Here is a 26383-nt window from a genome sequence, read left to right as displayed (position 1 = left end):
ACAAAATGAGATAGAAGTAAACAAGCAAATCAATGAACCCATAAGACTTCGCATAATGACTTGGTCTTCATCCCCATACGACAAGGTTTTTTATTGTTGAGCTGTCTCTGAATGACAAGCATATCTCAGAGAGTAAAAGAATTTAACTCTTTGTCCAAAAAAGGCAGGTACTTGGCATATAAAATCATTTTGGACCAGAAGCCAATTATTATAAAAGTAGTTCAAATAGTTCCCATTTCCAAAAATTAAAGCTTCATATTTTCTAACATGTCTGGCTTCTTTATTAGAAAATGAGAACGACTCCATTTTCCATGACATTAGTATGTACCACAGATCATTTTTAAATGTAGCTAAAACAATTTGAAAATTCTTGTAACTAAGAAAATAGGCACAGTGGAAAACAAGTTCTAGAAATAATTCAACTTTATAATTTTTGAAACACAGCAAATCTGTCACCTTCATAAAAATACTGGGCCCTTCAATCTAACTTTTCAAATAGGGATAGATAGTACTGATGGTAAACTGTATTTTAAGCTAATTTTTAAATTCTCAAAAATCTTTACCATCTAAATTTGTGATATAGGTGGATGTGGGGACTTTGCTTTTATAGGGGTTACAACCTCCTTGTGGCTGATTTAACCTTCCAAAATAATAGTAAACAGGTACTTTACTTTTACTGTGATCCTCCATCTCCTTCGCCATGAAGGAACTATGAAAGTACTAAATAAGGGTTTATTTTTCTGATTTGGTTTAAAAAAAAAAGTTCTAAACAGACAGGGAGAAACCCACACGGTACCTTGGAGGTGCAGTTGAGGAAGGAGGCTTCTCTGGGGTCTAGGCATTCACAATAAGGGAACGAAAGACCAGGGAAAGAACAAAAAACAGGTTAGAATAAGCAGCTCAGACATGTTAAGCAGATATAAAACGATTCCTGGCATTAAAGGGCATGCAAAACTTACCTGTTCACTGTCACTGTCCTCACTGTCACTGAGCTGAAGGTCGTCTTCAAGCATGCTGGAAAGGGCAGGGACAGACAGTGCAGAATGTGAAATAATTTTACATATAAATAGAAAATTAGAAAAAATGCCTAATGATACAATAGAGGGACAGAGTAGGTACACGTTTTCTTTATCAAATGCTTTATTTTCCTGGAAATGATAGTTCTATAGTCACACAATTACAATATGTAATTATAATTGTACTATTATAACACAAAACCAGTTCTGTGCAAACTGTTCACCATTGCAAAAACAAATTGTTCACATGTTCCCAACATTGAAAGAGAACTACCACAAGGCAGGGGTTTGCTGCCAGTGCTGAGACTAGAGCCCCCAACCCCAAGTCAATAAGGATGGGGGTCCGTGGAAACAAATAAAACAAAAGATACACACACACACAATATACTCAAATAGTTTTCTTCCATAGTCTTTAACACTCGGGTGGGAAACCTATAGCCTTTTAACTCTATCCAAATCTTACAGAACAAATCATTTTATTTTTATTAATACATTTCTATTTGTCTTTTAAATTTTTATTTTTTAAATGAATATATTTAAAATACTAAAAAAAAAATTTCAATGAAATAATGCTCCCAGGGCGGCGCCTGTGGCTCAGAGGAGTAGGGCACCGGCCCCATAGGCCAGAGGTGGTGGGTTTAAACCCAGCTCGGGCCAAAAATAAGCCATAATAGCTAAACTGCCCGCTGCTATGCTCATGATTTGGTTTTAACTTCCCCTGCCTGGCTGGTGCCACTACTGCAGAGGTAAGAGTTTATGGGGGTTGAGCACATCCATCTGTTTTCAGCTTTTGACAATGGTGCACTGTGTTTCTGTTTGAACTAGAATTTGTGAAGAGTTGCACAGCTAGACAGTATTTCTTAATTCTGTCTGCTTAACAGCCTATCTTAATCAAAGAAGACTAAGAGAACGCTAAAGGTAGAAAACAGTTTTAAATGAGGATTGGGAATTGTGATATTATCTTGTTTCTGCTAAAGAGAAAATGATCTGCTTGCTTTGTGATACTGCAATATCAACATTAAAGAAATCCAGTGCTCATCAGCACTATAACACTCATAAGGACCACAAATACAGTAGAACACCTTAATTTGACCACTCCAAAGGGACTGTGACAAACTGGTCAACATAAGGAACCAGGCCTCTTGTACTGACAGGTACATGTGGTACACGTCTAGTCTATGAAAATTAGGTCAACTTAAAGAGGTGGTCAACTACAGAAGTTCTGCTGTTTTTTTAAATTAGAAAGAAAGACAAGGCTGTATTGCAAAAATTAAAAGATGAAAAGCAAAAGCAAAGATAACTTTTCTTTCAAGTAGCAATAAGACCCAGAAATAATGTCACCGAAGCATCTTATAAAGTAGCCTAAATACTCCAGGGGTGGGGTGATGAGAAGCCACCAGGGATGTAGAAGTTGTGAAGGAGCACTGTCAGGATAATAGGATACTTAGACCCCAAAACATTTCAAAATAGAAAAACTGCCTCTTTCGAGAAGAACCATACTGATTGGCTGCGTGAATTAGCCTTCAACTTAACAGAACAACTTCGCGCAATACTTCAAACGGAAAATAAATATTATTCAATCACTCTGGATGAAATCATCTGATACTACAGACTCAGCACAGGTTTTATAGTTACTTTGGGCACTCTTGGAAACAGAACATGGGCAATAGGTACCTTTAACAACTTCCAAGATAAATGTGATTTAGTCGGACTGAATTTGGTGAGTGTGTGTAGAGACAGTGCACCTTTCATGACAGGAAAATATGAAGGATTTATTGAGCAGATTTAAAAAACTATTAACACAGCCAGATGTTCTCATTTCTTTTACAATATATTTGTGTGTGTGTGTGTGCGCGTGCACGCCTGGTAAGTCCAACTGGTCTCTGGTGCAGTTTAAATATGATGTTTCTTTTTTTATTAAGTCATTTGTACATAGATCATAAATATATTTATGCCATTATGAGATTCGATGTGTTGATTATTTGTACAAATTGGAGTGCTTATATCCTACTAATCAACATAGCTTTCACCTCATTTACCCAATTACAGCATTAAAACATTTGTGTTCTACACTTGATAGATCCAACTTGTACTTGCAATGTGCTCCATAGGTGTGGTCCCCCTACTGTCCCTCCATCAACCCACTTCCCTCCCCTTCCCGTCCCTCCCTCATCCTAGGCTAAAGTTGTGTTTCATTTTTCATATGCCAGTGTGAGCGATTATAAATTGGTTTCACAATGTACTGAGTACATTGGATTTTTTTTTCCATTCCTGAGATACTTTACTAAGAAGAATATTTTTCAGCTCCATCCATGTAAACATAAAAGAGGTAAAGTCTCCATTTATTAATGCTGCATAGTATTCCATGGTATACATATAACCACAATTTATTAATCTATTCATGGGTCGATGAGCACTTGGGCTTCTTCCATGACTTGGCAATTATGAATTTACAATGTATTTTGCATCAGCAAAATTTCTGTGCTAAAGCTACTATTTTAAGTGACACTTTGCAAAAGGCTCTAAGTTTTGTTAACTAAATTTATGCAAATACAACAGGGCACTGTCAGTTCTATAACATGCTAATGTTGAGCAATGAATTATTCAGTGTGAATTTGCATCATTATTCTAAAGTTTGTTGGCTACCACAGACACAGGTGTTATCCAAAATTTAATCTCTATGAGAACAGATAGTTAAATTTTATGAAGAACAGAATTGGCAGTATGTTGTGTGAGGGGCGTTTGGGTGGTCCCAGCCCTGGTTCCACCTGCACAGTGCCAAGTAAGAATATGTTTCTGTTCACTCTCAGGTTGGTGAGCACACAGACATACAGGCTTTTTGCCTATTGCAATGAGAATGACTGAAAGAAGATTTTTATAGAAACATAGCATTTCTGTGTGATATATCAAATTGATTAACTTGAATCATTTCTTTGCAAGGTAAGACTAAATCTACATAAGATATGTGGCCCCTCCAAACATTAAATCCAAATTAAAAAAAAAAAGCTACTTTTTCTGAAAACACTTTTTTGAGACAGAGTCTAACTATGTTGTCCTCGGTAGAGTATCATGGCATCACAGCTCACAGCAACCTCAAACTCTTAGGCTTAAGCGATTCTCTTGCTTCAGCCTCCCAAGTAGCTGGGACTACAGGCGCCCACCACAACACCTGGCTATTTTTTGTAGCAGTTGTCATTGTTGTTTTAGCTGGCCGGGGGCGGGTTCAAACCTGCCAGCCTAGGTTTGAACCCAGTGTATGTGGCTGGCACCATAACCACCGTGCTATGGGTGCCAAGCCTGAAAACACTTTTTCAAAATGAAATTTTGAGTGAGAACATTTTCCTGAGTTGGCAAAGGTCAATGGTGAGGATGATATACATGAATCATTTGAAGAATATGCAGTGTCACTGACTTTTAATTTGGCGAATACAATGAAAGGTTCACTGATTTTGAGAAGCAGGACATTACACTAGAATTAGTATTTCAGCCTCACCTCGTTGTTGTTATCATCATTAAGGCACCTAAAGAACTACAGATGGAATTGGCCGGGCTCTCAGTAGATGACATTTTTAAGTCACTGTTTGATTCTAGGAAAGATCCAATTGAAATAAGGCAAAATGCAGAATACCCACACCTTTAGGAACATGCTTGAAAAATGTTTTCTTGTTTTCCAACTACTTTTCCTGGGAATCTCTGTTTTCTTACTTAACCCAAATCAAGACACTCTTAAGGTCACAAATGACTGATACCCACTCAGAGTATCAACTGAAACTGTATCGCCACGCTGCAACCAAATACCTGTATTCAAATGCTTTCCAACAAAAAGTACACACAGTAGTCATTAAAGGTTTCATTTCTTAAAATTATTAAGTACACAGTTGTTAGATTTTTACAAAATAATGTACATTTTTAGGTATAGCTAATTGATGTTTCAGGTATAGCTAATTGAACGTGGCCTTATTTGGTTACAGCTAAACTAATCTGTCCTTCCAACATGAAAAGGTTCCCCACCCTTGCTCTAACTGAACTAGAATAAATAATTTTCAAACTTATATTAATACTTATTTCTTTCTAGGCATTTTAAATAGTAAAGCCAAACTTACTATTTGACAAACTTAAATAGTAAAGCCAACATTTTCCAATCTGTACCTATGTTGTCATATTTTAATACCCTTCCCCCCTAACCTTCAATCAACTACTACCACCGAATTTTATGAGTGTGACTGTTTAAGGAAATGCTACAAGTAAAACAGAAAAGGAAAAAAAAAAATCTGAAGTATTATTGATGCTCCAAAAGGCAAATTATTAGAGGTTAAAATACGCCAGTATTTCTAAATATACCCCTATAAATAATCTGACCAATAATTTTTATTACAAAACCACTACCTACCACTGAAGTAATCAGGCATGGTCATTTTGGGAAGGCTTAGTATAAAAAAATCACTATATTTTCTAATATAAATAAATGATAAAATTTGGCTCTTTGTAAATGACCGCCTACACGCAACATGGTAACTCTGCCAAGGAACTACTTCATCAACAAATGTACTAAAAACATCCAATGATAAGTTTCTAAATAAAATGAAAACTGTTAGCTACTTGTAAGTGTAGAGCTTTCTCAGTATTTAGCTAACAGAATTTAAATTCATATTTTAGCAAGCCTAGAAAATACAGCCTTTAGTCATAGGACTCATCCGTTTGCAACCACAATGGTGTACAAGAGAAAGTCACTCGACAGGTTTACTGTGAAATGACAGCTTGGCTGGGATACACACAAGCCAAGACAGTAGATCTCTGGAGTAAACATAAAGCATATAGGTCACTACAAAAGTTTTGAGACAGACTGTTATGGCCCATTATTTCACTTCCAATAAACACAGTTGGCAGTGAGTGTTCTTTCTGATTCTTCCATGCAAGTCTCAACCTGCTGGGTTGATCAGTGTTGCCGGGAGGGATTCATTTGTTTCCACCCACATGGATTTTACAATTCTGGACTTTTTTGAATCTCAAAACTTTCCTAAAGACACACATATAATACAACCAGAAAAAAAAACTGGCAAATAACGGGTGTTACGGCAGGTGCCTGTAGTCCTAGCTACTTGGGAGGCTGAGGCAAGAGAATCACTTGAGTTCAAGAGTTAGAGGTTTGCTGTGAACTGTGATGCCACAGCACTTTACCAAGGATGACAAAATGAGCCTCTGTCTCAAAAAAAAAAAAAAAATCTAGCAAAGTGTATTCACTATTAACTACCACCAACAAAACTCTAGTAAACTGACCTCTTTGTTTCTCAGTTACTGGGTTTGTTTTCTTAAAAAACCAATTTACTTTAATTTCCAGTAACAATAGTGATCATGTAATCCAGTCTCGCTTCCTGCTGTGAGCATAGGATTACAAACCCCACAACATTTTCTCCAAGTTACTGAACGTCTAACTTCTGTGAATACACTCTCCTAAAGTGAGAAAGTTCTGACTTTTAGCCATACATACCCTTTGAGAATAACAAGTATTCCTAAAATGCCATGCCAGATTCTGAAAACTTCCCCTTCAGAGAATTGCGTACACAATAACAAAACAAGCCCGGAGGTACAAAACCCATTCAAGACCTCTACAGAGATAAGATCATGACCTCTGCAGGAAGATTGCCAAAGCTATCTCCAAAAACACTCAGAATCGTGTATTGTCAGTGTCTGCTGACTGAGCTAACAGTTACCACAGAATCTTCCAGAAACCACGGCTTCCCAGAAATGGGTGGTTCAACACAAACCAGCATGTTATTAGTGGAGGAGGGAGTGGCAATGAGAAAAAAGATATTTTCTAATTTTTTTGATAAATATATATTACCACTACAGTTTTTAAAAAAGGTTTTACTTTTGTAAAAATCATAACTAAGCCCTAAGATAGAAAATTAATCACGAATGCCTTTGTGATTTTGTTTTTTTAAGAATCTATATAGTTGAGGAAAATATAACCTGATGACAGGTGAAGGATTTTCAATGCTAAGGAAAAATACTGAAGGAATCATCTGCTAATGTTCTCTGCCTGTTTCCTCAAAAAGCATGCTTGCCATCAAGCACAAACTATATGTGGAGAGCTGGTGCCTGAATATGAAGAGTGAGGAGATGAAGTGCGGTGCCCCTGCATGAACACCTTAGCACTCACTTAAAGAGAATCAAAACCTCATCCGTACAAATGAGACCTCAGTCAGGAGAATAGGGAGGCCCAAGGGATGTGTTTCCTCCTTCCCAACTTGAATTTTTCTGAGTCAGGATCAAGGAAGTCATGTTCTCTCTGTCTAGAACTTGGCAAGCACCCTTACAAGGCAGGATGAATTGCACCCCTTTGCGAAGCAGCAGTATCATGTCGCTGTGTTCAATGTGTGATCAGAATGCCACAGGCGTCATCTGTACAGCCCTGAGTGGTGACTGTGACTATCCTCTCACATTATAAAGGTTAGGGAAACAGCCAGCTAACACTCCTAAGATCCTGAAGCTCACAGATGCTGGAGCCAGGATGCAAAATCTATCCCATCGATACAAGATCCCCTTGTTCTGGGCAATATATGACACAGAGGTTAGAAAACATAATTGAATCTAAGTTACAGAACCCACCAAAGACCGTGACATAAGATAATTATCCTGCTGAAATAAAGTGGATATATTATTTTTCCCTTATGAAAATAAATTAACTTTAAACCTTATATATTTTAACTGGTCAAATAGCTGATTTCACTTCCTAACTGCAAGGCAAGGCAGTTATTTCAAAGCATATGGCACCAGAGGGCTACATTGACATGGTTCAAAAGAAGCCACACTGCCCAAGTAAAGCAACTCTTTGAACCAACCTGTAGGTTTAACCCCCTTTTATTATACATTACTAGTGAGGTAAACTTTTTACTCACAGGTTACAAACAATTCTCAAAACCCACTGTACAGGTGGCGTCTGTGGCTCAAAGGAGTAGGGTGCCAGCCCCATATGCCGGAGGTGGTGGGTTCAAACCCAGCCCCAGCCAAAAACAAAAAAAACCCACTGTACAAATGCATTTTTCAGGCAGCTGTTCCAGCAAAGCTTACAGAGCCGTGTGCGGGTTCTGGCACGCATGCTTCCGCGAGTCGGTCCAATCGTTACTGCATGACGGCACATGAGATAAACCTTTATTTCTTTTCCATTTCTTAGGATGGGGCTGGCCCAAAGATTTCACTGCTAATATTCTGCAACACCTCAATTCAGACCCCCAAAAGTATTTATATAACCTTATTTCCTGGCTTAACGTTTCTTTTGATCATTTTTTTTGAGAAAGAACAAGTGAAGATAAGCTCACACACACTAGTTATTTCCAACTAGTAAGTCATAACCATGGCATCAGCTGAGTTTAAAATGGTAAGAAAAGTCACACATTTCAGGAACCGCTAACAAGCACACGTGGCCCCACAAACTTGAAGCTGATTTGGGGATGGTGTGAGCAATCAAGCACAGGACAGCAGACGGGGCTGGGCTCCAGAGCATGTCTAGAATCCCCAACATTTTAAATTAAGTCAAGGTTTGATTCCTTTTTTGGAATCAGGGCAGAAATAAGGACTGCAAATCCTTATAAAAGACAGTGGCGGGTTACAAAGCATGAACAGCGTGACAGTACTTAGAAGGCAGAATTCAAATTCATGGAGAGACTATCTACGGATAGAGAGGAAACTGACTCAGAACACGATTAACTGCAGGAAAAGACCTTTGGCTGATATGGCAAAGATGACTGCCAGAGGTACCAAGGATTATTTTTAAACCCCATGGATAAAGTAAAGGTGTCATCTGAGGTGACAAAAATCAAAGGAGTATAAAAGAGGGAAAATGTGAAATTAAACCAATAAGACTAAGTAAGTATGACAAATAAAACACTAGTACAAGAGGCACACACTTTCACCTAGAAACAAAGTCTAGGAAAAACATTACTTAAAATCACGTCTACCATGTCTATTAAATATTGCTTACAGATGTGTAATCAAGTTCACATGTGGAATCTTCTGCATTTATTCTGAGCACTCACTACATGCCAGGTGTTACTGTGAATCCTGTGGCTACAACCCTAAGCAGAAGACAACCTCCGCAGTGGGGCAGGTGGACTCTAAAGGAGGGGGATAAACAGCTAAACTACATACTTTCTCATGGTAACAAGCCTACAGGGGGGGAAGAAGAATGAGAGAGAAAGGACGCCAAGGGTAGACAGACAAAACCACACGGGAACATCCAAGGAGAGACCCAAAAGGAGGGAGGACGCACAGCCCAACTCTGTGTAGAGTCAGCAGGGCACCCAAAATAGGAAGGAGGCTGAACCGCCAGGTTGGAAAGTGAACCTGCCTGTGGTGGAGGGAGAGCGGGGGAGTGGGAGGGGATGGAGGATGTTTCGGAGTGTTTTGGAGGCCTTTCCTGGGGGGTATGCATAAATATTTTTGTGATGACCTCGCTTTGTAGGTTTAAGAGCCCAGCACCCCACAGAGAGGATGACATGTACAAACCGCCCTTAAGGCTACCAGATTCTTAGCAAATTAAAACATTTTATTTAATCTTTCAATCTATGTTTAAATTAATCTAGGGTCACTTATTGTAAATTAGCAGTTACGATTAAAAATGATACTCAAATGGACCCTTGAGAGCTTCCCTAAAACCAGGTTTTGTACATACAAATGAACTCCTTCAAAGAAATCTCATCCTTAGTAGTAAGGATGATTCACAGGTGTAATCCTAGCACTTTGGGAGCCAGAGATGGGAGGATTCCTTGAGCTCAGGAGTTGGAGACCAACCTGACCAAGACTCCATCTCTACTGAAAATAGAAAACTTAGCCAGGTGTTCTGGTGGGCACTATAGTCCCACCTACTCAGAAAGCTGAGACAGGAGGCTCACTTAAGCCCAGGAGTTTGAGGTTAGGCTGATTCCACGGCAGCAGGGAGCTAATCAGTTACCCAGAGAGCTTTGCAGAAGGATCTCTTTATCTGAGAATTACCCAGAGCTCAAACTACATTGGATTAAATTACAAGTAACAGATTTAGCATATATCCCTTTCACACTCACATCCTTCTATCACTTACGACCCCTCCCCCAAGTCTAGACAGATGTAAGAGTTCACAGACCATTGACAAGCTTATCTTTGCTGTGAGGCCTCTCATTCAACCTTTTCTATGTCCTACTCCACCTTTCTAGGAATTCCTGGGTACTAGTAACTCTGAAAAAGCATTAAAATCTAGATTGATTTTTTTTTTTTTTTTTTATTGTTGGGGATTCATTGAGAGTACAGTAAGCCAGGTTACACTGATTGCAATTGTTTGGCAAAGTCCCTCTTGCAATCATGTCTTGCCCCCATATAAAATCTAGATTGATTTTTAAGCCAAAAGCATAAATGACCCCGTGATGAATAATTTTTCTGACATTCAAAGTGCATTAAACTATCTCCCTAGCGCTCTGTGCCACTCAAATGGCTTAACTGCATGTCAACAAACCCTAACACTGACGCTATTAACTGGCGAGCACTAAGAGGTTTGCCACGCCACGTCTGAAACAATGATTGCACTCTGCAAATTAACTGGGACACCACTTTCATCCAAACTCCATTAAAAGTATGTTTATAAAGTGATTCCTTTCTCCCGAGGTGCATTTCGTTTTGGCACTTATCAATACCGCCAGCCCAGGGCCCTGCACACCACGGATGTCCACCCGTGCACATCTCCTTATCCACCCGGCCTCAGCACGCTTTCTCTCTCTTCACCTCAGCAAAGTCCACTTTCATCCTTCCCTAAATCTCTTAAAATCACCACAAGTATCATTTTCTACTGAATATGAGAATTTAATGGAGATGTTAGACATGGGCATTTTTAAGTGGCGCTAGAGGAAAAATTGTCAGAAAGTTATAGTTGATTGAAATTGGTTAGCAGAAACATTCGCTTTTATGCTTCAAAAATATGTCTTATATCAATTTGGAAACAAATGTAGGTAATTGGCAATTACACAGACTTTTCAGATATTATTGTATGAACCCTTTATGAATGATAATTTGTTTAGAATAAAATACAAATATAAAAAAATCACCACAGGGAGTGAGACGCAGTCTTATAAGAGGGACTTTTACCTAACAAATGCTATCAATGTAACCTGGTTCTTTGTACCCTACATGAATCCCCAAGAATAAGAAAAAAAAAAAAAAGTTACCACAAATATTCTTTTTTTTTTGGTAGAGACAGAGTTTCACTTTATTGCCCTCAGTAGAGTGCCGTGGCATCAAACAGCTCACAGCAACCTCCAACTCCTGGGCTTAGGCGATTCTCCTGCCTCAGCCTCCCGAGTAGCTGGGACTACAGGCACCCGCCACAACGCCCGGCTATTTTTTGTTGTTGTTGCAGTTTGGCTGGGGCTGGGTTTGAACCCACCACCCTTGGCATATGGGGCCAGCGCCCTGCTCACTGAGCCACAGGCGCCGCCCTACCACAAATATTCTTTCCCAGACAGCTTTATATATAGTCAATTAATAGTCCTTACAAAGGGAACACTATATGTCATGAGATGTAAGTGCACTGATTGCCAAATTCCAGCACCTCTGATTTCAGCCATTTAACTACAGAGTCATCACAGGCAGTCGAAGTCCCTAACATGCCAGAAAGCTGAAGGGAAGTGGAGTGGGAGGGTGTGACTTCTGCCTGCTCCGTCTGAGGTTACCCGCAGGTCTGGGCCAGACCAAGCACCTTTCTGCCCTTACTGGGGGGTGCTCAATTCTCTCTCTCCTCTCCTCCTCCCCTCTCCTCTCCCCGGCCCAGTGCAATGCTCCTGCTTCAGTCCCCACCTCCTGGCTGCCCTGCAGACAATGCCCAGGGCCTTTTACAATTTGACTACCAGTTATGACAAAGCAGCACCCACAGAAATTTACAGTCCTGGATTCTTGATCTGTGGCCTCTGTTCGCTACCAGTTTAACAAACCTCATCTTTAAATGTAGTGAAGCCAGTGATTGTAGACCCCAGAATTTAGGGACCAGTAAAATTTCCAACAACATGAAGAGGTGAGAAGAAAAAAGGGGAGGAAGATTACTGACATAGGTTACTTCTTTTCCTAGCAAAGGACATTAAAACCAACCCCAAGGGCGGCGCCTATGGCTCAAGGAGTAGGGCACTGGCCCCATATACCAGAGGTGTTGGGTTCAAACCCGGCCCCGGTCAAAAACTGCAAAAATAAATAAACCAAAAAAATCCCAAAAAAACCCAAACCCCTTATCTACCAGTACTACAAATAAAATACATTTTTACCACATGCAAAAACCTACCCTTCAATCTATAATAATCTTTAGGAAAAAACTCATTATTCTTTTTTCTCTCATTATTATGGTGAAATGAAAACAAATGGCAGCAAAGAGCTGGCACCCAGGAGATAGTGATTTATCCCCCGCCACACATTCAGACAAGAAGATAAAATAACCTCTTCAGCTCAGCTATGTGGTTTTAAAAACAATCCATAATAATCCTCACCTTCCAGAGTACACCCAACAAATACGGTGTCTACAAACAGAAGAAAGCTGGAGCCTGGACTCTAGAACCACCCGAAATCCTGAGGCAGCGACTCAGGAGTGCTCATGATGGATTCGCTACTGAAGAAGTTAAACCGTCCCCCCCCCCAGTCCCTAATAACCACTCCTCGCTGTATAAAAGGAAAGGAGTAATAGTCAAATAATACTGAGAAACGACAAATTGAGTTAAAATGCTCCCAAACCCCCCCAAACATCTGGCCTTAATAAAGAATGGCTGGGCAGCAGGACAGCTCCTGTTAGCCCCCAAAATGGCAGAAAAATCTTAAATTGTGCACATCCTCTAAAACTTGTTACCAAAATCTAAACCTATTTAATGGCTCAGAAATCTTTCTTTTTATAAAACCCCTTAGCAAACTCTCCTGTGGTGTATAAACTTTAATAGATGAACATAATCCAAATATTAATGTGGGTCATTTCTTCCCTCTATAAGGCAATAGTATTTTATAACTGTTACCACTCAAAAGCGGAAAAAAAAAAGCAATGGATCAACATGATAAAGCTCAAAGACAAACACAAACTTAATAAACAAAAGCAGTTTACTTACGATGTTCCTTGCTGAGAATTGGGGTGGGTTTTTGAAGATGTATCATATTGTTCTGTGGAGAGAGAAGGGAAACAACATCAAAGCCACTCAATGACATATTTATAAGATCATTAGTTGTAAGTTCTTTTTTGCCCTCCCTCTACTTAGGATGAATTCTGTTAACCAGTGTGCTAAGTATACGGCACTTGGTGTCACCTCACCATTATAACACCTAAGTCACTACTAGGGAGAAATCTTACTCAGAATGGAGAAACTCCTTTAATAGTCAAAAACAAACAGACAAACAAAAAAACCACGTTGCAAAGCATTGCTTGTAGCAGCACTATTACACTGCCAGTAACTGCCCCATAGTTAGGACACCCTGCTGGCCTGAGGCCACCTGAGGAGCCTCTTAGGGCAGCACTAGGACAGGGCTGCTCTCACCCCCTCGTGTTTTAAGACGTATCAGCAACTTGTTGCCACTCCCCTGTTCCAGCCTCTGCTCTTGGCTGACCGTGCCCTCCCTCCCTCCTGGCACACCATCATCTGCCCCCAATTCATTTGCTCAACAGTTGTTGACAGGCTGCTTGGCAGATACCAGTATGTTTAAGGCATCAGATCCTGTCCTCAGTGAGTTTACAGTTGACCAGGGGACATGAAACTGACCCACAAATCAAATGCATAAATTAACTGTCCTGGGAATCCAGAGAATGGTCAGTCTGCTGGCATGACCAAAAGCAGCAAATCAGAGAAAGGACAAAATAAAATGTGTCGAGGAGGATGGACAAGATTCTAGCATAATCACTGTTGGAGGAGAGAGGGGGGAGACAAAGGGAAGGCCTTCCTCAGGCAGAAGAGAAGGTGAGCAAATGTAAAGAAAATGGCCCCAGATTTGGAAAAGAGAAGAGAGGGATGCAGAATCTGTAGTGGACAGCACTGAAAGACAGGTGGAGGCCAGATTTAAGAGGGCTCTGAATGCCAAGATGGGAAGTTACAACTTTATTTGCTGGGCAATGAGACACCACCGATGACCTAGACAGGGAGATGACACAGTGATTGCTCAGAAAGATTCATCTGGTGGGGCTGCCACACGTAACCAAGAAGGGAGCAGGAAATTTTAAGTGTGGAGGCAACAAACCAGTCAGGAGGCATCTGTGTTTGTCTAGACATGAAGTAACAGGAACCTCGAACAGAACTGAAGTGGAAGGGAAGTACGGGCACCTTTCAGGCAGGGTCAGTGCTATTTCCCACAGATGTCCTGCGGAGAGCCTTGCGTGTTTGTGATTAATCACTTCATCCTCATGGTGGCAGCAGCTCTTATGTGATATTTTCACTTGATTTCAGCCAAAAGGCTGAGAAGCAATGTTATATGATATTTGCAAATTGCCTCCCTCCTGCCTAGAGAACTAGGGCCAGAACTATAAATTAGAGGGCCGAGTCACTCTCCGGATCACCCACAGGGACTCTCATATGACCACCTTGACTGGTTCTAAGCTCCACAGGCTCTGGTTTTCCTTAGACAGCCCCCTTTTGCAAATGTGCACATAGACAATGGGGCATCCAAGTAAAGCCCCTACACGTGCCCTCTCCGCAGACTCCAAAACATGTGTGCCGATTCCATAAGGTCAGTGTTGAAGAAGTCAGAATTCACTTGCAGGGCAGACTTTGACAAATGTGTTCCATACTCTACATTTCCCTGAAAACTACATCCATCCACACCCCACCCCTCTTTATCTGACATCCAACTAGACATGGAGGCAGGGAGTAAGAGAATGTTCTAAGGCTACATCCTCATAAAGATAAACACGGTTCCCTGAACACCAAGAGACAAAGTGGTGGCAGCAGCAAAGACCCTGAAGTAGCAGTTGGTGATCTGTGACCTGCAGGAAACCCGCCAGGACTAGCACCTGCTCATGGCAATAAGGAGGAACCAGCCCACACTGCCTCACAGGGTAAGGTGGTGACCCCCTAGCCGAGACAGTGCTTACCAGTCCATCTACAACTCTGTTACAAAAAGGGGACCTCAAATAGTTTAATGGATTAAGGGTTCTTTTCAAAGTTGAGTTAGCAATCATGCAAGCCATGGGCAACCCCATGGAAGGCATAGAGTCCACATGATTGACAGCCCAGTCAGATAGAGGAGGGGAAGCAAGAAAGTAACTCCAGCTCCAGACTGTCCTCTTGCTCTGGTCATCCATCCTCAGACTGGCTGCCAAGATACTGAGAGAAAAGATTCCAAGTCTCCCCAAGCAGCCATTAGTTAATTTTACTTTGATAATTATACAATACTGTGGCAATAGTCAGGTTTATTACTCTATATTTGGGAAAAATTTATTATAGGTTCTTTGTAAGATTTTCCTTATTTCTAGAGCAAGAAATGCTAAGCATTTTTTCTTTTAACAAAGGCCAGATAGACAGTAAGTACTTTAGGTTTTGTGCGCTATCCGTTGTAGAATAATAAATGAGTGGGCATGGCTATATCCCAGGAAAACTTTATTTACAAAAACTAGCTGCAGGGCAGATTTGATTCTCAGGCTACAGTCTATCTATTCTAGACAAAGGATATTATTTCTTGTTTTTCTAAATCTTTTTTCCTCACCTCATATCCTTGCAATTCAAACAACAATATAATCAAGGAAAAAAATATGTAAGTGAGAGAAAAGAATGTGGTGAGCAGACCAGAAGGAAAAGTCACCTGTATGGAGTATCTCTGAACTCTGCTCCCCAACGTGCAGACACGTTCTCCACCCTGCTTGTGACCTCCTTGTCTGACACTTCACCACCTCGGCAATCACCATCCTGCCTTATGTAAATCACCTGTGCTTCTTACTCCCCTTCCATACTAACGAGCTAAATGACCATAAATACCCTAGTCATTTTCCTAAGGCCAGACATGCCTTGTATGTTGTCAGGACACAAAGAATTTACTGATCTGAGGGGTTATTGTTAAACAGAAAAATATGGAGCTCATTGGCTTTCTTCTGTTTCCCTCTGAGTTTAGTACTGTATTTACAACCCTTAAAAGGGGACCCAAAAAATACTATAACCTATTTTTAAACAGAATTCCTTTGAGAGTCACATTTAAGATACTGATCCCATGTCAGTAATACCAAGTTATGTCTACTAAAACATCTTCATTAACTCTTTGGAACAATCTGAAATTCAAATGAGAATAAGCTGTCTGTTTGCTTTCTTTTCTAAGGCCACATCTCTGCTGGGGCCCTGTCCACTAATATGTTTATGTTAAATCGGTAAAAACTATGCTTTATCTCCCAATGTAATAAACAGACATTTACTTACTTTGGTTTTGGGTTGTAGAACTGATGTGCTGAGAATCCTAGAAAGAAAATGAAAAGTCTCTAGTCATGAAAACATTAAGATTTATAAATATAAGGGGCAAAAGTACAGAGCTTTAAATATTGAAAGGACAGTCATATGAAAGATAGAAAAATGGAAATAGTACAGAGAATATCCAGACTCCCCACCATACCCATCCTGTAATTAACAGTCCCCTCCACGACCTTTCTAGCTATCCATCTCTCTGTATTCAATCCCATTTTTAATGCACAGATTATAAACGGTGATTAATTTCTTTTTTATATAAAACAGCTTTTAATTGCTTCTTTCCTAGAGTTCATTTTTCTTTGGTGTTGAGCAAAAATATTTTTAGATTTTAATGCTTTACTTTAAATCACCCTTTAATGAAATCATCTTTTGAAAATGACTATCCTTATAAAATAGGCAAAATAGATAACTTATAGATGTAACTTACAGATATGCATTCTGAAAACAGTATCTTGGAAAGCAATTAACTATAAATACTTTTTTACATATTTAAATATATATAAGAATGTGGATTCAAACCAGGCTGAACAGAATACAGATCTGAAGGTATAATTCCTATACTCTGAAGGTTACCACAAGCATAAACCAAATAAAAGAGAGATTAACTATTCACAAATGCTATCACGAAAACACACAAGTGAGCAGTTTACTTGCTTGGTATTAAATCAGCATTGTGCAGCTGATCGCAAACTCTGAGAAAATCTAGGGAATGTGGGATGTGTAGGATGTGTACAAGTATATGCCTAAATTCTCAACTAGCAATCAGACATTTCTCTGTACCTCTGGTTTTCCCACCTCTAAAGTCAGGACCCTACCATGAGAAAATGTATTAGAAAGTTCTGAATGCTTTAATATACAAATCCAAGATGTTCTTATTAATTTAAGTTGGAGAATGAAGTGTCTGGAAGCATTACGAAGCACTACAGAAATTAAAGAGGTACTTTACCAAGCTGGCTTTCAGCAACACCTCTGACTTTGCACTAAGGTGGGTGGACGCAGTGCCTGCTCTGCTTTTAATGAATTACCTTTGTGGGAAAAGGAAATTTGGATGGCTCAGCTGTACTAGGCGTATGTATTGCTGTCAGAGGAGGAGGCCATGAATGGGTCATTTCCTGGAAAGAGATTTGGGAGGGGAAGAAAAGGTAAATTATACACAGAACAGTCACAGTTACTTAACATAGTATGGATTGATGGTAAATGAAAGAAGTACAATCTCAAAAGTCAGCTCATTTATTTTTTTTTTTTTAAATCCCTACTTTAGTGGGCTATGTTTAAAAACAGATGATCTCCAACTTACAAAAGTTGGGGAAAATTCAGTTTGCAATACCAGAGTGTAGATGGTGAATGAACGCAACAGTCGGAGTGTCGTCACGCACACACGCTGAGGTGGGCCCTGCCAGAGTCTGTGGAGCTGTGCAGCCTGCAGGCGCCCGGCTGGGCTGGCAGAGCTGCCCCTGCTGGAGGCTTTCTTCCTCCCTCAGCTGCTTTATTGCATTTCCTGGAATTATTTCAGTTCAAAGGAAGAAGAACTTTCCTGTTTGACTTAAGCAAATAAGTAATTCAGGTCACTTGTTCCACTTGGGAGAGTTTTAATGGATTTGACCCTTCCCTGATACATACTATTAGCACATAAGAACTTTTGCAAGACGGGGCCTTAAAAAAAATTACCTTTCTTTTCTGTTAAGAAAAGTTTCATTTTTACTATTTTCTTAGTTGGAGATTTCTAGATCTTACAAAGTAATTATTTATCTTGACATGAATTCTTCCCTCCTAACAATTCACACATTCACGAATTCTATTTTGCTTTGCTAAAAAAAAGAATTTTGTAGAAAACAGGCATGTCAGGTAATCACAAATACATACACATGTATACACACACGTGTGCGTGCACACACATTTTAAAGGGCTAAAATGGCACTGGATATCATTAATTTCAACCTCTCACCATTTTACAGTGAGAAAACTGAGGTCCAAAGTGACCAGGTCAAGGTCCTGCAGGAAGCTGAAGGCTGCTAGAGCACAGGTCAAAGTCCCCTTTGTCTTCTCAAAGGGCGAGAAGTCCTTTCCTTCTCACATTTGTCAGACCCACCAAGCAAACTGGCTTAACAATCCACAAGCAACTCTACCAACGGAACTGGTGCCCCCTGAGGAAGACATCAGGTACCCTGACCCTCCACTCTTTCAGGAGGGCTGCGCGTCTTCCACTTGCGCAGAAACACCCTCTGATCTGCACTACACCTGCAGATGGTGCTCCAACAAGGACTCCCCTGCCACCCTCCGGGCACAGCTCCCCTTGGCTGCGATGTGAGTTATTATAGCCTCAGGACACACATAAGAGACTTGGTTATGGTGACAAGGGACATAACAAAAATTATTGCAGACAGCCAGCATCAGTTCAAAGAGAAATCACATCCTGGTCTACCGGCTAGTGTCCTGCTTTGTTCAGGACACAACAGGAGTCCTGCACTAAGACATCCTGGAGAGAGTAACAGCTCTGAAGCCCGAGGCCCAGGCAGGAGTCCTCACTGACTCACCAGCCCTGCCAGCCCCAGGAAACTGTCTGAACTAAGCCTCAGTTCTCAGGAAGAGGTGGGCTCAGACTACTTACTTTTTTCAAAGTGTTGCAAGAGTATTTTATGTAAAGTACTTGAAGGCATGGTGCACAAAGGATAAATTAAAAACACTACAACTTTTAATTAAAAGTCCATTTACAAAGTCAGCACCCTGTTTTATTTACTTGATAATACATTAAGGCACAGAACTAGCATAATGCTACAATATCAAAACGTAATAATTAATAGAGAAGGTCTTTGAAAGCATCACCCTTATGTTTTCAATCATTTCTTTGGAATCTCAGTGATTTCTGACTTTTAGGTCACCAGTTATTCCCAAACCACCTCCATTGTACTCAAATGTCTAAGGCTGCCCTGGCTATCAAATCAGGCAATTGGAAAGCACATAAATTCTTTCAGCCCCTAAGTGGTTCCCTGGTAGTATGAAAGGATTTATATACTTCCCTAAATGTCTACCTTACTAGAGGAACTTAGGCCTTAGAAGAATTGGGGCCATTACGAAGGAGGAGCTTGTCCAGAAAAACCCACGAGGCCATGATTTCACTCACTACCTTAACAGTGACTTACAAATGAACCAAATCACTTGGCTCTGTCCTGTCCTTCAAAGCTCATTTTGCAATGGACACACTGTCCAGTTATAGCTGTTCCCTAATATACCAATTTCTTCCAACCTCAAGACTTTTCCACCAACTCTTCCCTGTGAATCCTCTGTTCACTCCTCTGTTCACTGGCCTGTCACATTATTCATAGAATTCATCAAAACCCAAAATTATACAATTTTCTTCCCCATAATCATCTCTGCAACAGCAAGGACTCTGTCTTCTTCACGATGACATTCCAGTGCCTAGAAAGCTATCTGGAGGTTTAATGGATATTGTTGAATAAATGAACAAACGCATACACAAATAACATTGCCACTGCTCCCTGTAGTAGCATCACAGAAATGCTGCAATAAGGCAGCGTCTGCCAATGCTACATCAATTCCCCAAGAGCCCAAGACACTGAAAGCAGAAAACCTGAGTTGTTTCTGTACACCCCAGAGGAGCGCTGCCCTTTCTGGGCCCTGGGGCAAGGCCATTCCTGGCAGCCAGCAATGCCTGTCTGCTCTCTTCTTAACCCGCCAGCTGTGGGAGCTACAGGCTACTACTTCCCCTTCATTAGGACACCTCCACCCAAAAAATTGCCCCCAGAGAACCAAATAATATCTTCTATGATTGATTTTCTCTGTTAGGAAACTATTTACTGCCTTTATTGCTCATCAGAAAGATTTGTGTTTGGATTCCTGGCAATCTTAATGAATTGCTGGTACAAGATCAGAACGGGAACCATAAGGCAAGAGAGTATTTAGACCAGCTTCCGTGAGAGAGAGCTGACACGGACCCTCGATCATTACCAGCCTGAGGCCTTCACTTTACCAGCGGGGACGCCAAAGCCCAGGAAGGCCACACAACTTCAATGAGGTCAGAGAGAAAGTCACAGACTGAGTTTCCACTGTGAAAAAGGCCTCGTCAATCCTAAACATACTTCTTTTTGCTTTCCCAATATCTATGATTTCTAAATGAAAATATCCATCCTTTGGGCGGCACCGGCCCCATATACCAAGAGTGACAGGTTCAAACCCGGCCCCGGCCAAACTGCAACACAAAAATAGCTGGGCATTGTGATGGGCACCTGTAGTCCCAAATACTCGGGAGGCTGAGGCAAGAGAATCGCCTAAGCCCAGCAGTTGGAGGTTGCTGTGAGCTGTGATGCCACAGCACTCTACCGAGGGCAATAAAGTGAGAGACTCTGTCTCTACAAAAAAAAAAAAAAAAAAGGGAAAAAGAAAATATCCATCCTTTGTTTGCATTAACCAGTTGGTTGCAAGCACTTCTAGGAAGGCAATAACTCATTAAGGTAATACTGGGTAAGGAGAGGATAAAGGGGTTCTTTAAATTAAAAATGCTTGCCTAATGTTAAAATGTCATCATTCCTAAATAAAGAATGCAATGCGTCTTTACATCAAAATCTAAGAAGCATAGCCGGGTGTTGTGGCGGGCACCTGTAGTCCCAGCTGCTTGGGAGGCTGAGGCAAGAGAATCGCGTAAGCCCAAGAGTTAGAGAGGTTAGAGGTTGCTGTGAGCCGTGTGATGCCACCGCATTCTACCTGAAGGCAGTACAGTGAAACTCTGTCTCAACAAAAAAAAAAAAAAAAAAAAAATCTAAGAAGCATTTGACATACACAGAAGACAACAAATCTACAATGCTGCATTTACATTCTAAGTAACTACAGAATTATACACAATTTCAGATAAAATGCTAAGACCATCTTTTATAATTTAGTCATTTATTATTTTCATGACTCACTAAACCAAAGAACTTCAGAAATAGAAAAGGAAAAGGATGATACAAAACCTTGATCAAGGTAATTAACCTGTAATTAATCTCACTTGTTAGTTGACAAAACTTTCTTGCTTTTAGCAGTTCTTTTTTTAGAGCTATTTCTTTCTTAGAAAGCCCTAACTACAAAAGACAGGACAAAAGACTATAAAACAAACATGAATCTGTTTTCCAAACATCTGATTAGATACTTAGCTGGTCTCAAACTCTTGGCTTCATGCAAACCTCCTACCTCAGCCTCCCAAAATGCTAGGATTATAGGCATGCGCCACAGCTCCCACCCTAGATAGTACTTTTGTCAAAAATTTCATAAGTGAGGAGATAACCACATTGAATTACTAATTTCAGGACAACCATCACTTAATACTTTACAATGAAACTTGTTTTAAAGAAAAAATTACATAGATGTATATTTTGAAGGAAAACATGAGCAGCAGAGATTCAAAGTAACAGGCATACGTGTCAAGAGACACCTCTCCTACTAACTAAAAAGAAAGAAAAAAATCAGAAACCTTACAGTAAAGGATACTAAGAATATCACTAAAAATCGACCTAGAAAAAAAAAAAATCGACCTAGAAGCAAATTAAAAACCAGAGAGGAAAGATAAGAAATAAATACACAAAATCCTCAGGTCTTACAATTACTATATCTGAGCATCAACATCAAGTTCCATATTTCCTAGAAATTATAGCCCAAATGGGAAACATGATAATTTATCTAATTCTTCTTTGATAGAAAGAAAGCATGCTGGTTCATGAGGAGAATTTATATTTTTGTCCTTGAATTAAACTGTATAAGGAATTGGTCATCCATATGCTAGAAAAACTGAACAAATGGGTAATACAGTCTATGATATATTTGTACAAGATGGACAAATGTTCACTGAACTAGGAACAAAAGCAAAAAATAACCCTTTAAAATTAAGTCTAAAGATGCCCACTTCCCACTAAGTTTTTGTTTTTGAATTCCTCAGACAGGTCATGGTCTCATGGAAGAAGATGCCACACCGACTGGCATACATCAAGCTCTGTGTGACCACTGGTGCCACATCAACATGGTTCTTCTCTGGGAAGTGAGCAACTAACTCTCCTGGGTCTTTATAGACAACCAGAAAAACGTGAGAGGTACCATAAAACTCTGGTCCAAATGCCCTGCAGTTTGTAGACTTCAATTTAATTAATAAAATCTGTTAAAGAATTCAGTTATGTTCTAAGACTTCTTTTGTTACTATGTTGGTTTACTTTGCTTTTGGAGGGGAAAAATTGTTTAAAGAGATTTGGGAATGGTAAGTGTTCTCTGTCTACTTAAGGATTTCTTCAAATCAGAAACAGTAACAATAAACTCACCTTCAGAATCTCTTCAACACAATGGACTTCATTGGAGTAGGTCTGCTAAAAGTGAAAAGCAAGAAAGAAAAGATTAGTAAACAAATAGTCATGAGTGGGGTATTAGTAGGTACTTGTAGGAATACAGCGGCACTCTCAGAGGTAGGCACCTCAGAGCCAACCTTTTATTAGCCAGGTATTAGAAACTTTTCATTTAGATGTAAATAAAACCAAAGCAGTTAACTTGACACCATCCTGGGGACAAATATGGGGAAAACAGAAACACCGCAGACAATGACATACTAATTGCAACCCTTAGGTGAAAATTTTTCCAAAGGAAAGAATATTAGCATATTAGTAAATCCAGGAGAATAATGGATTTAGCAAAAATGGCAGCAAAAGAGATAAAAAATAGTTGCCATGGTCAGTTACCTTATAGCAACAGCTAACCAATGAACCATGTTAAGTAAACACAAGATGGTAATCATCAGAATGCTTTAGGAACTTAAAGGGACTTTAAGATCCCAGCTTAAGATCTCTCCTTATTGAACTTAGGCCTTCACAGAAAGGAGGCCTATGTTCAATCAAGGAGAGATCTTAAGCTGGACAGCAGGGCAAGCCCCTGTCTCCACAAGAAATAGCCAGGTGTGGTGATGCACACCTGTACTCCCAGCTCCTTGGGACGCAGAGACAGGAGGGTTCACTTGGGCCCAGGAGCTTGAGGTTGCAGTGAGCTTTGATAATGCCACAGCACTCCAGCCCAGGTGACAGAGCAATGTGGGGCCAGGAGGAGGACAGCTCTTAGGTTTTAATCTACCAAAATTCATTTTAAAGTTAAAAATGTTTCTAACTCTACTTCAAGTCAGCATTTTCACCATATACAAACACATGTATATTCAAAAAATTCCCAGAGAAAGTCTTCAAGGTTAGAGGAGATTGATGAGTGTCTTAAAGAAAAGATCCACTATTTCTAACTTTTCCTCATTCCTAGCTAAACAAACGATGACCACTGCTCCCGCTACCAGTATCCCTATCACAGCAAGCACCTGGAAAGTGTCATTTTACAGCCTACATATTTTTAAGTGAAAAAAATGAGAAAACTCAGGTCAACAACGCTATTTATTCTCTGTAGCAGAGACATGAAACATATTCGCAACTCCGTGGTTTTCAACTGAATGGCGAATATGTTGTATGTGGAATATGTTGTATGTTGAATATGTTGTATGTGGACTGTCCTGGGACAGGGTAGCAAGCCCTGTACAGTATACACGCACCCATCGCTGACCCAGTACCTACCTCACAACCAGAGATTAGATGGAAAACGGGTCTTTACCCTCTTCTCAGTCCTAATGAAGTGTATAACACAGCACTGATTGCTAATTTATAATCTAAGGTTTATGGATCCACCCTTTCCTTCATTCCAGTTTACTGAACGGAAATCAGCACACACACTGTCTTGTGTTTGAACCTAATGGACAGGCCAAATGCAAATGCAATTTGACCCACCTCAGTCTGTTTTTGAAACATGTAAATTTTCTGGAAATGGTTTTATTGAAATGTCTGCAGTTTGTTATGGTTGAGGTAGGGCCAGGAAGTTAGGAGGGTTAGCCAGCAAGAATCAAGGGTGTCTCTTACATCTCCCGGATCCCTTGAACCCATCTTTAGACAAGATATTTTGTTTTGTTTCTCAAAACCATTAGGGGGCACTTAAAAACTGGATCAAACATTAATGCTTTACTTTAGCACAAATGTCACATACAGAAATTAATGCTGTTTTTTCCCGAGGGTAAAACAGAATTGTATTCTATAGTTTCAATTTTTTACATGCATCATTAGAAGCTGAAGGTGAATCAACAGAACAAAGCATATGACTTGTATTGACTCTGGAAAAACATCCCCTGGGCCTATCTGCTGCTGGAGTAAGAATGGTGATCTAATCAAAATATCTGACAATCAGTGAAAATAGTGAAGCAGATTGGAATGAGGGCAAACATTTATTTGACCACTGTTTCCAACATAATGAGGTCAGAAGCTATGCCTTCAAGAAAAGACTTCCTTCTGCTCTTCAGAATTACTCAAGCAGTCAACATTCAGCCAAGATGTTTCAAGTCATGTCACCAAAAATTTATTTGCCTGAAGAAGTTTCATTACATGAGATGAGTCAAGGGTGAAGAATTTTTTCTAGATCTTATTGTAGATTGGCAACATTTGTTTCACCTAGATGCTAATAAATAAAATCACCATTTAGCCCATTTAAATTTCTTTCTTTTTTTTTTTTATTGTTTAAGGACTTCACTTTAAGCATTAGTTGGTTAATTTACTGTGAATTTTTCTATCAGGTCTGTTACGGGAGTGGCAGGTGTTTCAAAGGAAAACAGGGATTTCATTCCAACTACCTGAGAATATGTATCTAAGGATCTCCAGATAGCACTGTTTATGGTGGCAAATAATTGGAAATGATCAAATAACCAATAGTCTAGCTGAATACTTCACAGGGCATACATACAGTAAGATTTAATAACATAAAATACATGCTTGCATAGAAAGATGCTCAAGAAGATGCTCTTAACTTTTTCTTTAAAAATAATTTTATACTTACAGAAAAACTTACAACATAAACATAGTAAAAGGAATTCCCACAAAACCCTTCACTCAGATTTCCCAAATGTTAGCATTTTACATTAGCTTTATATTTTTCCCTCCCGCCCAAATATACTTTGAAATGTTTGAAAGAGTTGGGAGTTAATGTCCCTTTACCCCTAACTTCTGCGTATATCAAGACACATTTTAAATCTATATTTAAAAGAGAGGGGGCTACAAAATAGTCTGTACAGTATGCGCCTGTTTTATGTTACACCTACCTGAGATTCACATCTCTACTCTCCTCACCCACGTTAGAGACACTTAAACTAGAGTGTAGGTCTTTCACGTGGGTTTGCAGGGAAAGATCTGTAAGGACAGGCTGCTGCCTTGTTTAATACAGTGTAACTTGGCACCTTCAAGTCTTCCACTGGAAGGAAACTTTCCAAAAGGGGAGGGTACGGCTGAACAAAACATCATGTCCTAATCCCCTAATCTCGCTCTTTCCCTCTTTCTTTCCTTTTAAATAAAGCCTGGGTCCTGCTATGTTGCCTAGGCTGGCCTCAAACTCCTGGGCTCAAGTGATCCTCCCACCTCAGCCACCCTAGTTGCTGGGACTACAGACATGTGCCAGTGGGCCTGGCTCCCAATCTCTTTTCGTAAAATTCACTTTTCCCAGAGGGTCTCCAACTAGTATTGCTACTCCTATGAAAAGGAGCCAGGCTCTCCCTTTAAGGCCGTGGACAAAGAATAAACAATCAGTCCTGGCCAGATCTCTGTGCAACACAGGTGTGATTAGTCTGAAGACATTCAAGGTAAGACTTCTTTAAAAAACAAGAGAAAAAAGTGACAACCACCACCATCTTTGATAGTTGCATGGATTAATAAGACCTACTTTTCATTCCTTCTCCATATGGCTCTCCCTAAATGGTATATAGGCGTCCTCAAACTTTTTAAACAGGGGGCCAGTTCACTGTCCCTCAGACCATTGGAGGGCCGGACTATAGTTTAAAAAAAAACAAAAACAAACTATGAACAAATTCCTATGCACACTGCATATACCTTATTTTGAAGTAAAAAAACAAAA

At 40.0% G+C, this 26383-nt stretch overlaps 1 protein-coding gene across 5 annotated transcripts in view; it reads right to left on the bottom strand.

The window, feature by feature from the left end:
* Positions 1–26383, bottom strand: part of AFF1 (ALF transcription elongation factor 1) — a 204708-nt gene that overhangs the window by 33807 nt on the left and 144518 nt on the right. For 4 of the 5 annotated variants that reach the window (XM_053601746.1, XM_053602087.1, XM_053601920.1 and 1 more), the window contains 6 exons: positions 22738–22782; positions 17464–17550; positions 16394–16430; positions 13115–13166; positions 960–1014; positions 797–834 (listed from right to left, as the gene is read on the bottom strand). In XM_053601746.1, coding sequence (XP_053457721.1) covers positions 797–834; positions 960–1014; positions 13115–13166; positions 16394–16430; positions 17464–17550; positions 22738–22782 — 314 coding nt within the window. The remainder of the gene's footprint in view (positions 1–796; positions 835–959; positions 1015–13114; positions 13167–16393; positions 16431–17463; positions 17551–22737; positions 22783–26383) is intronic. The other variant, XM_053601835.1, reaches the window with a different exon arrangement.

The sequence above is a fragment of the Nycticebus coucang genome, chromosome 1 (assembly GCF_027406575.1).
Source record: "Nycticebus coucang isolate mNycCou1 chromosome 1, mNycCou1.pri, whole genome shotgun sequence".
Taxonomy (NCBI): Eukaryota; Metazoa; Chordata; class Mammalia; order Primates; family Lorisidae; genus Nycticebus; species Nycticebus coucang.
Note: the sequence above shows the minus strand (reverse complement) of the source record. Positions and strands in the feature narration are given on the sequence as shown.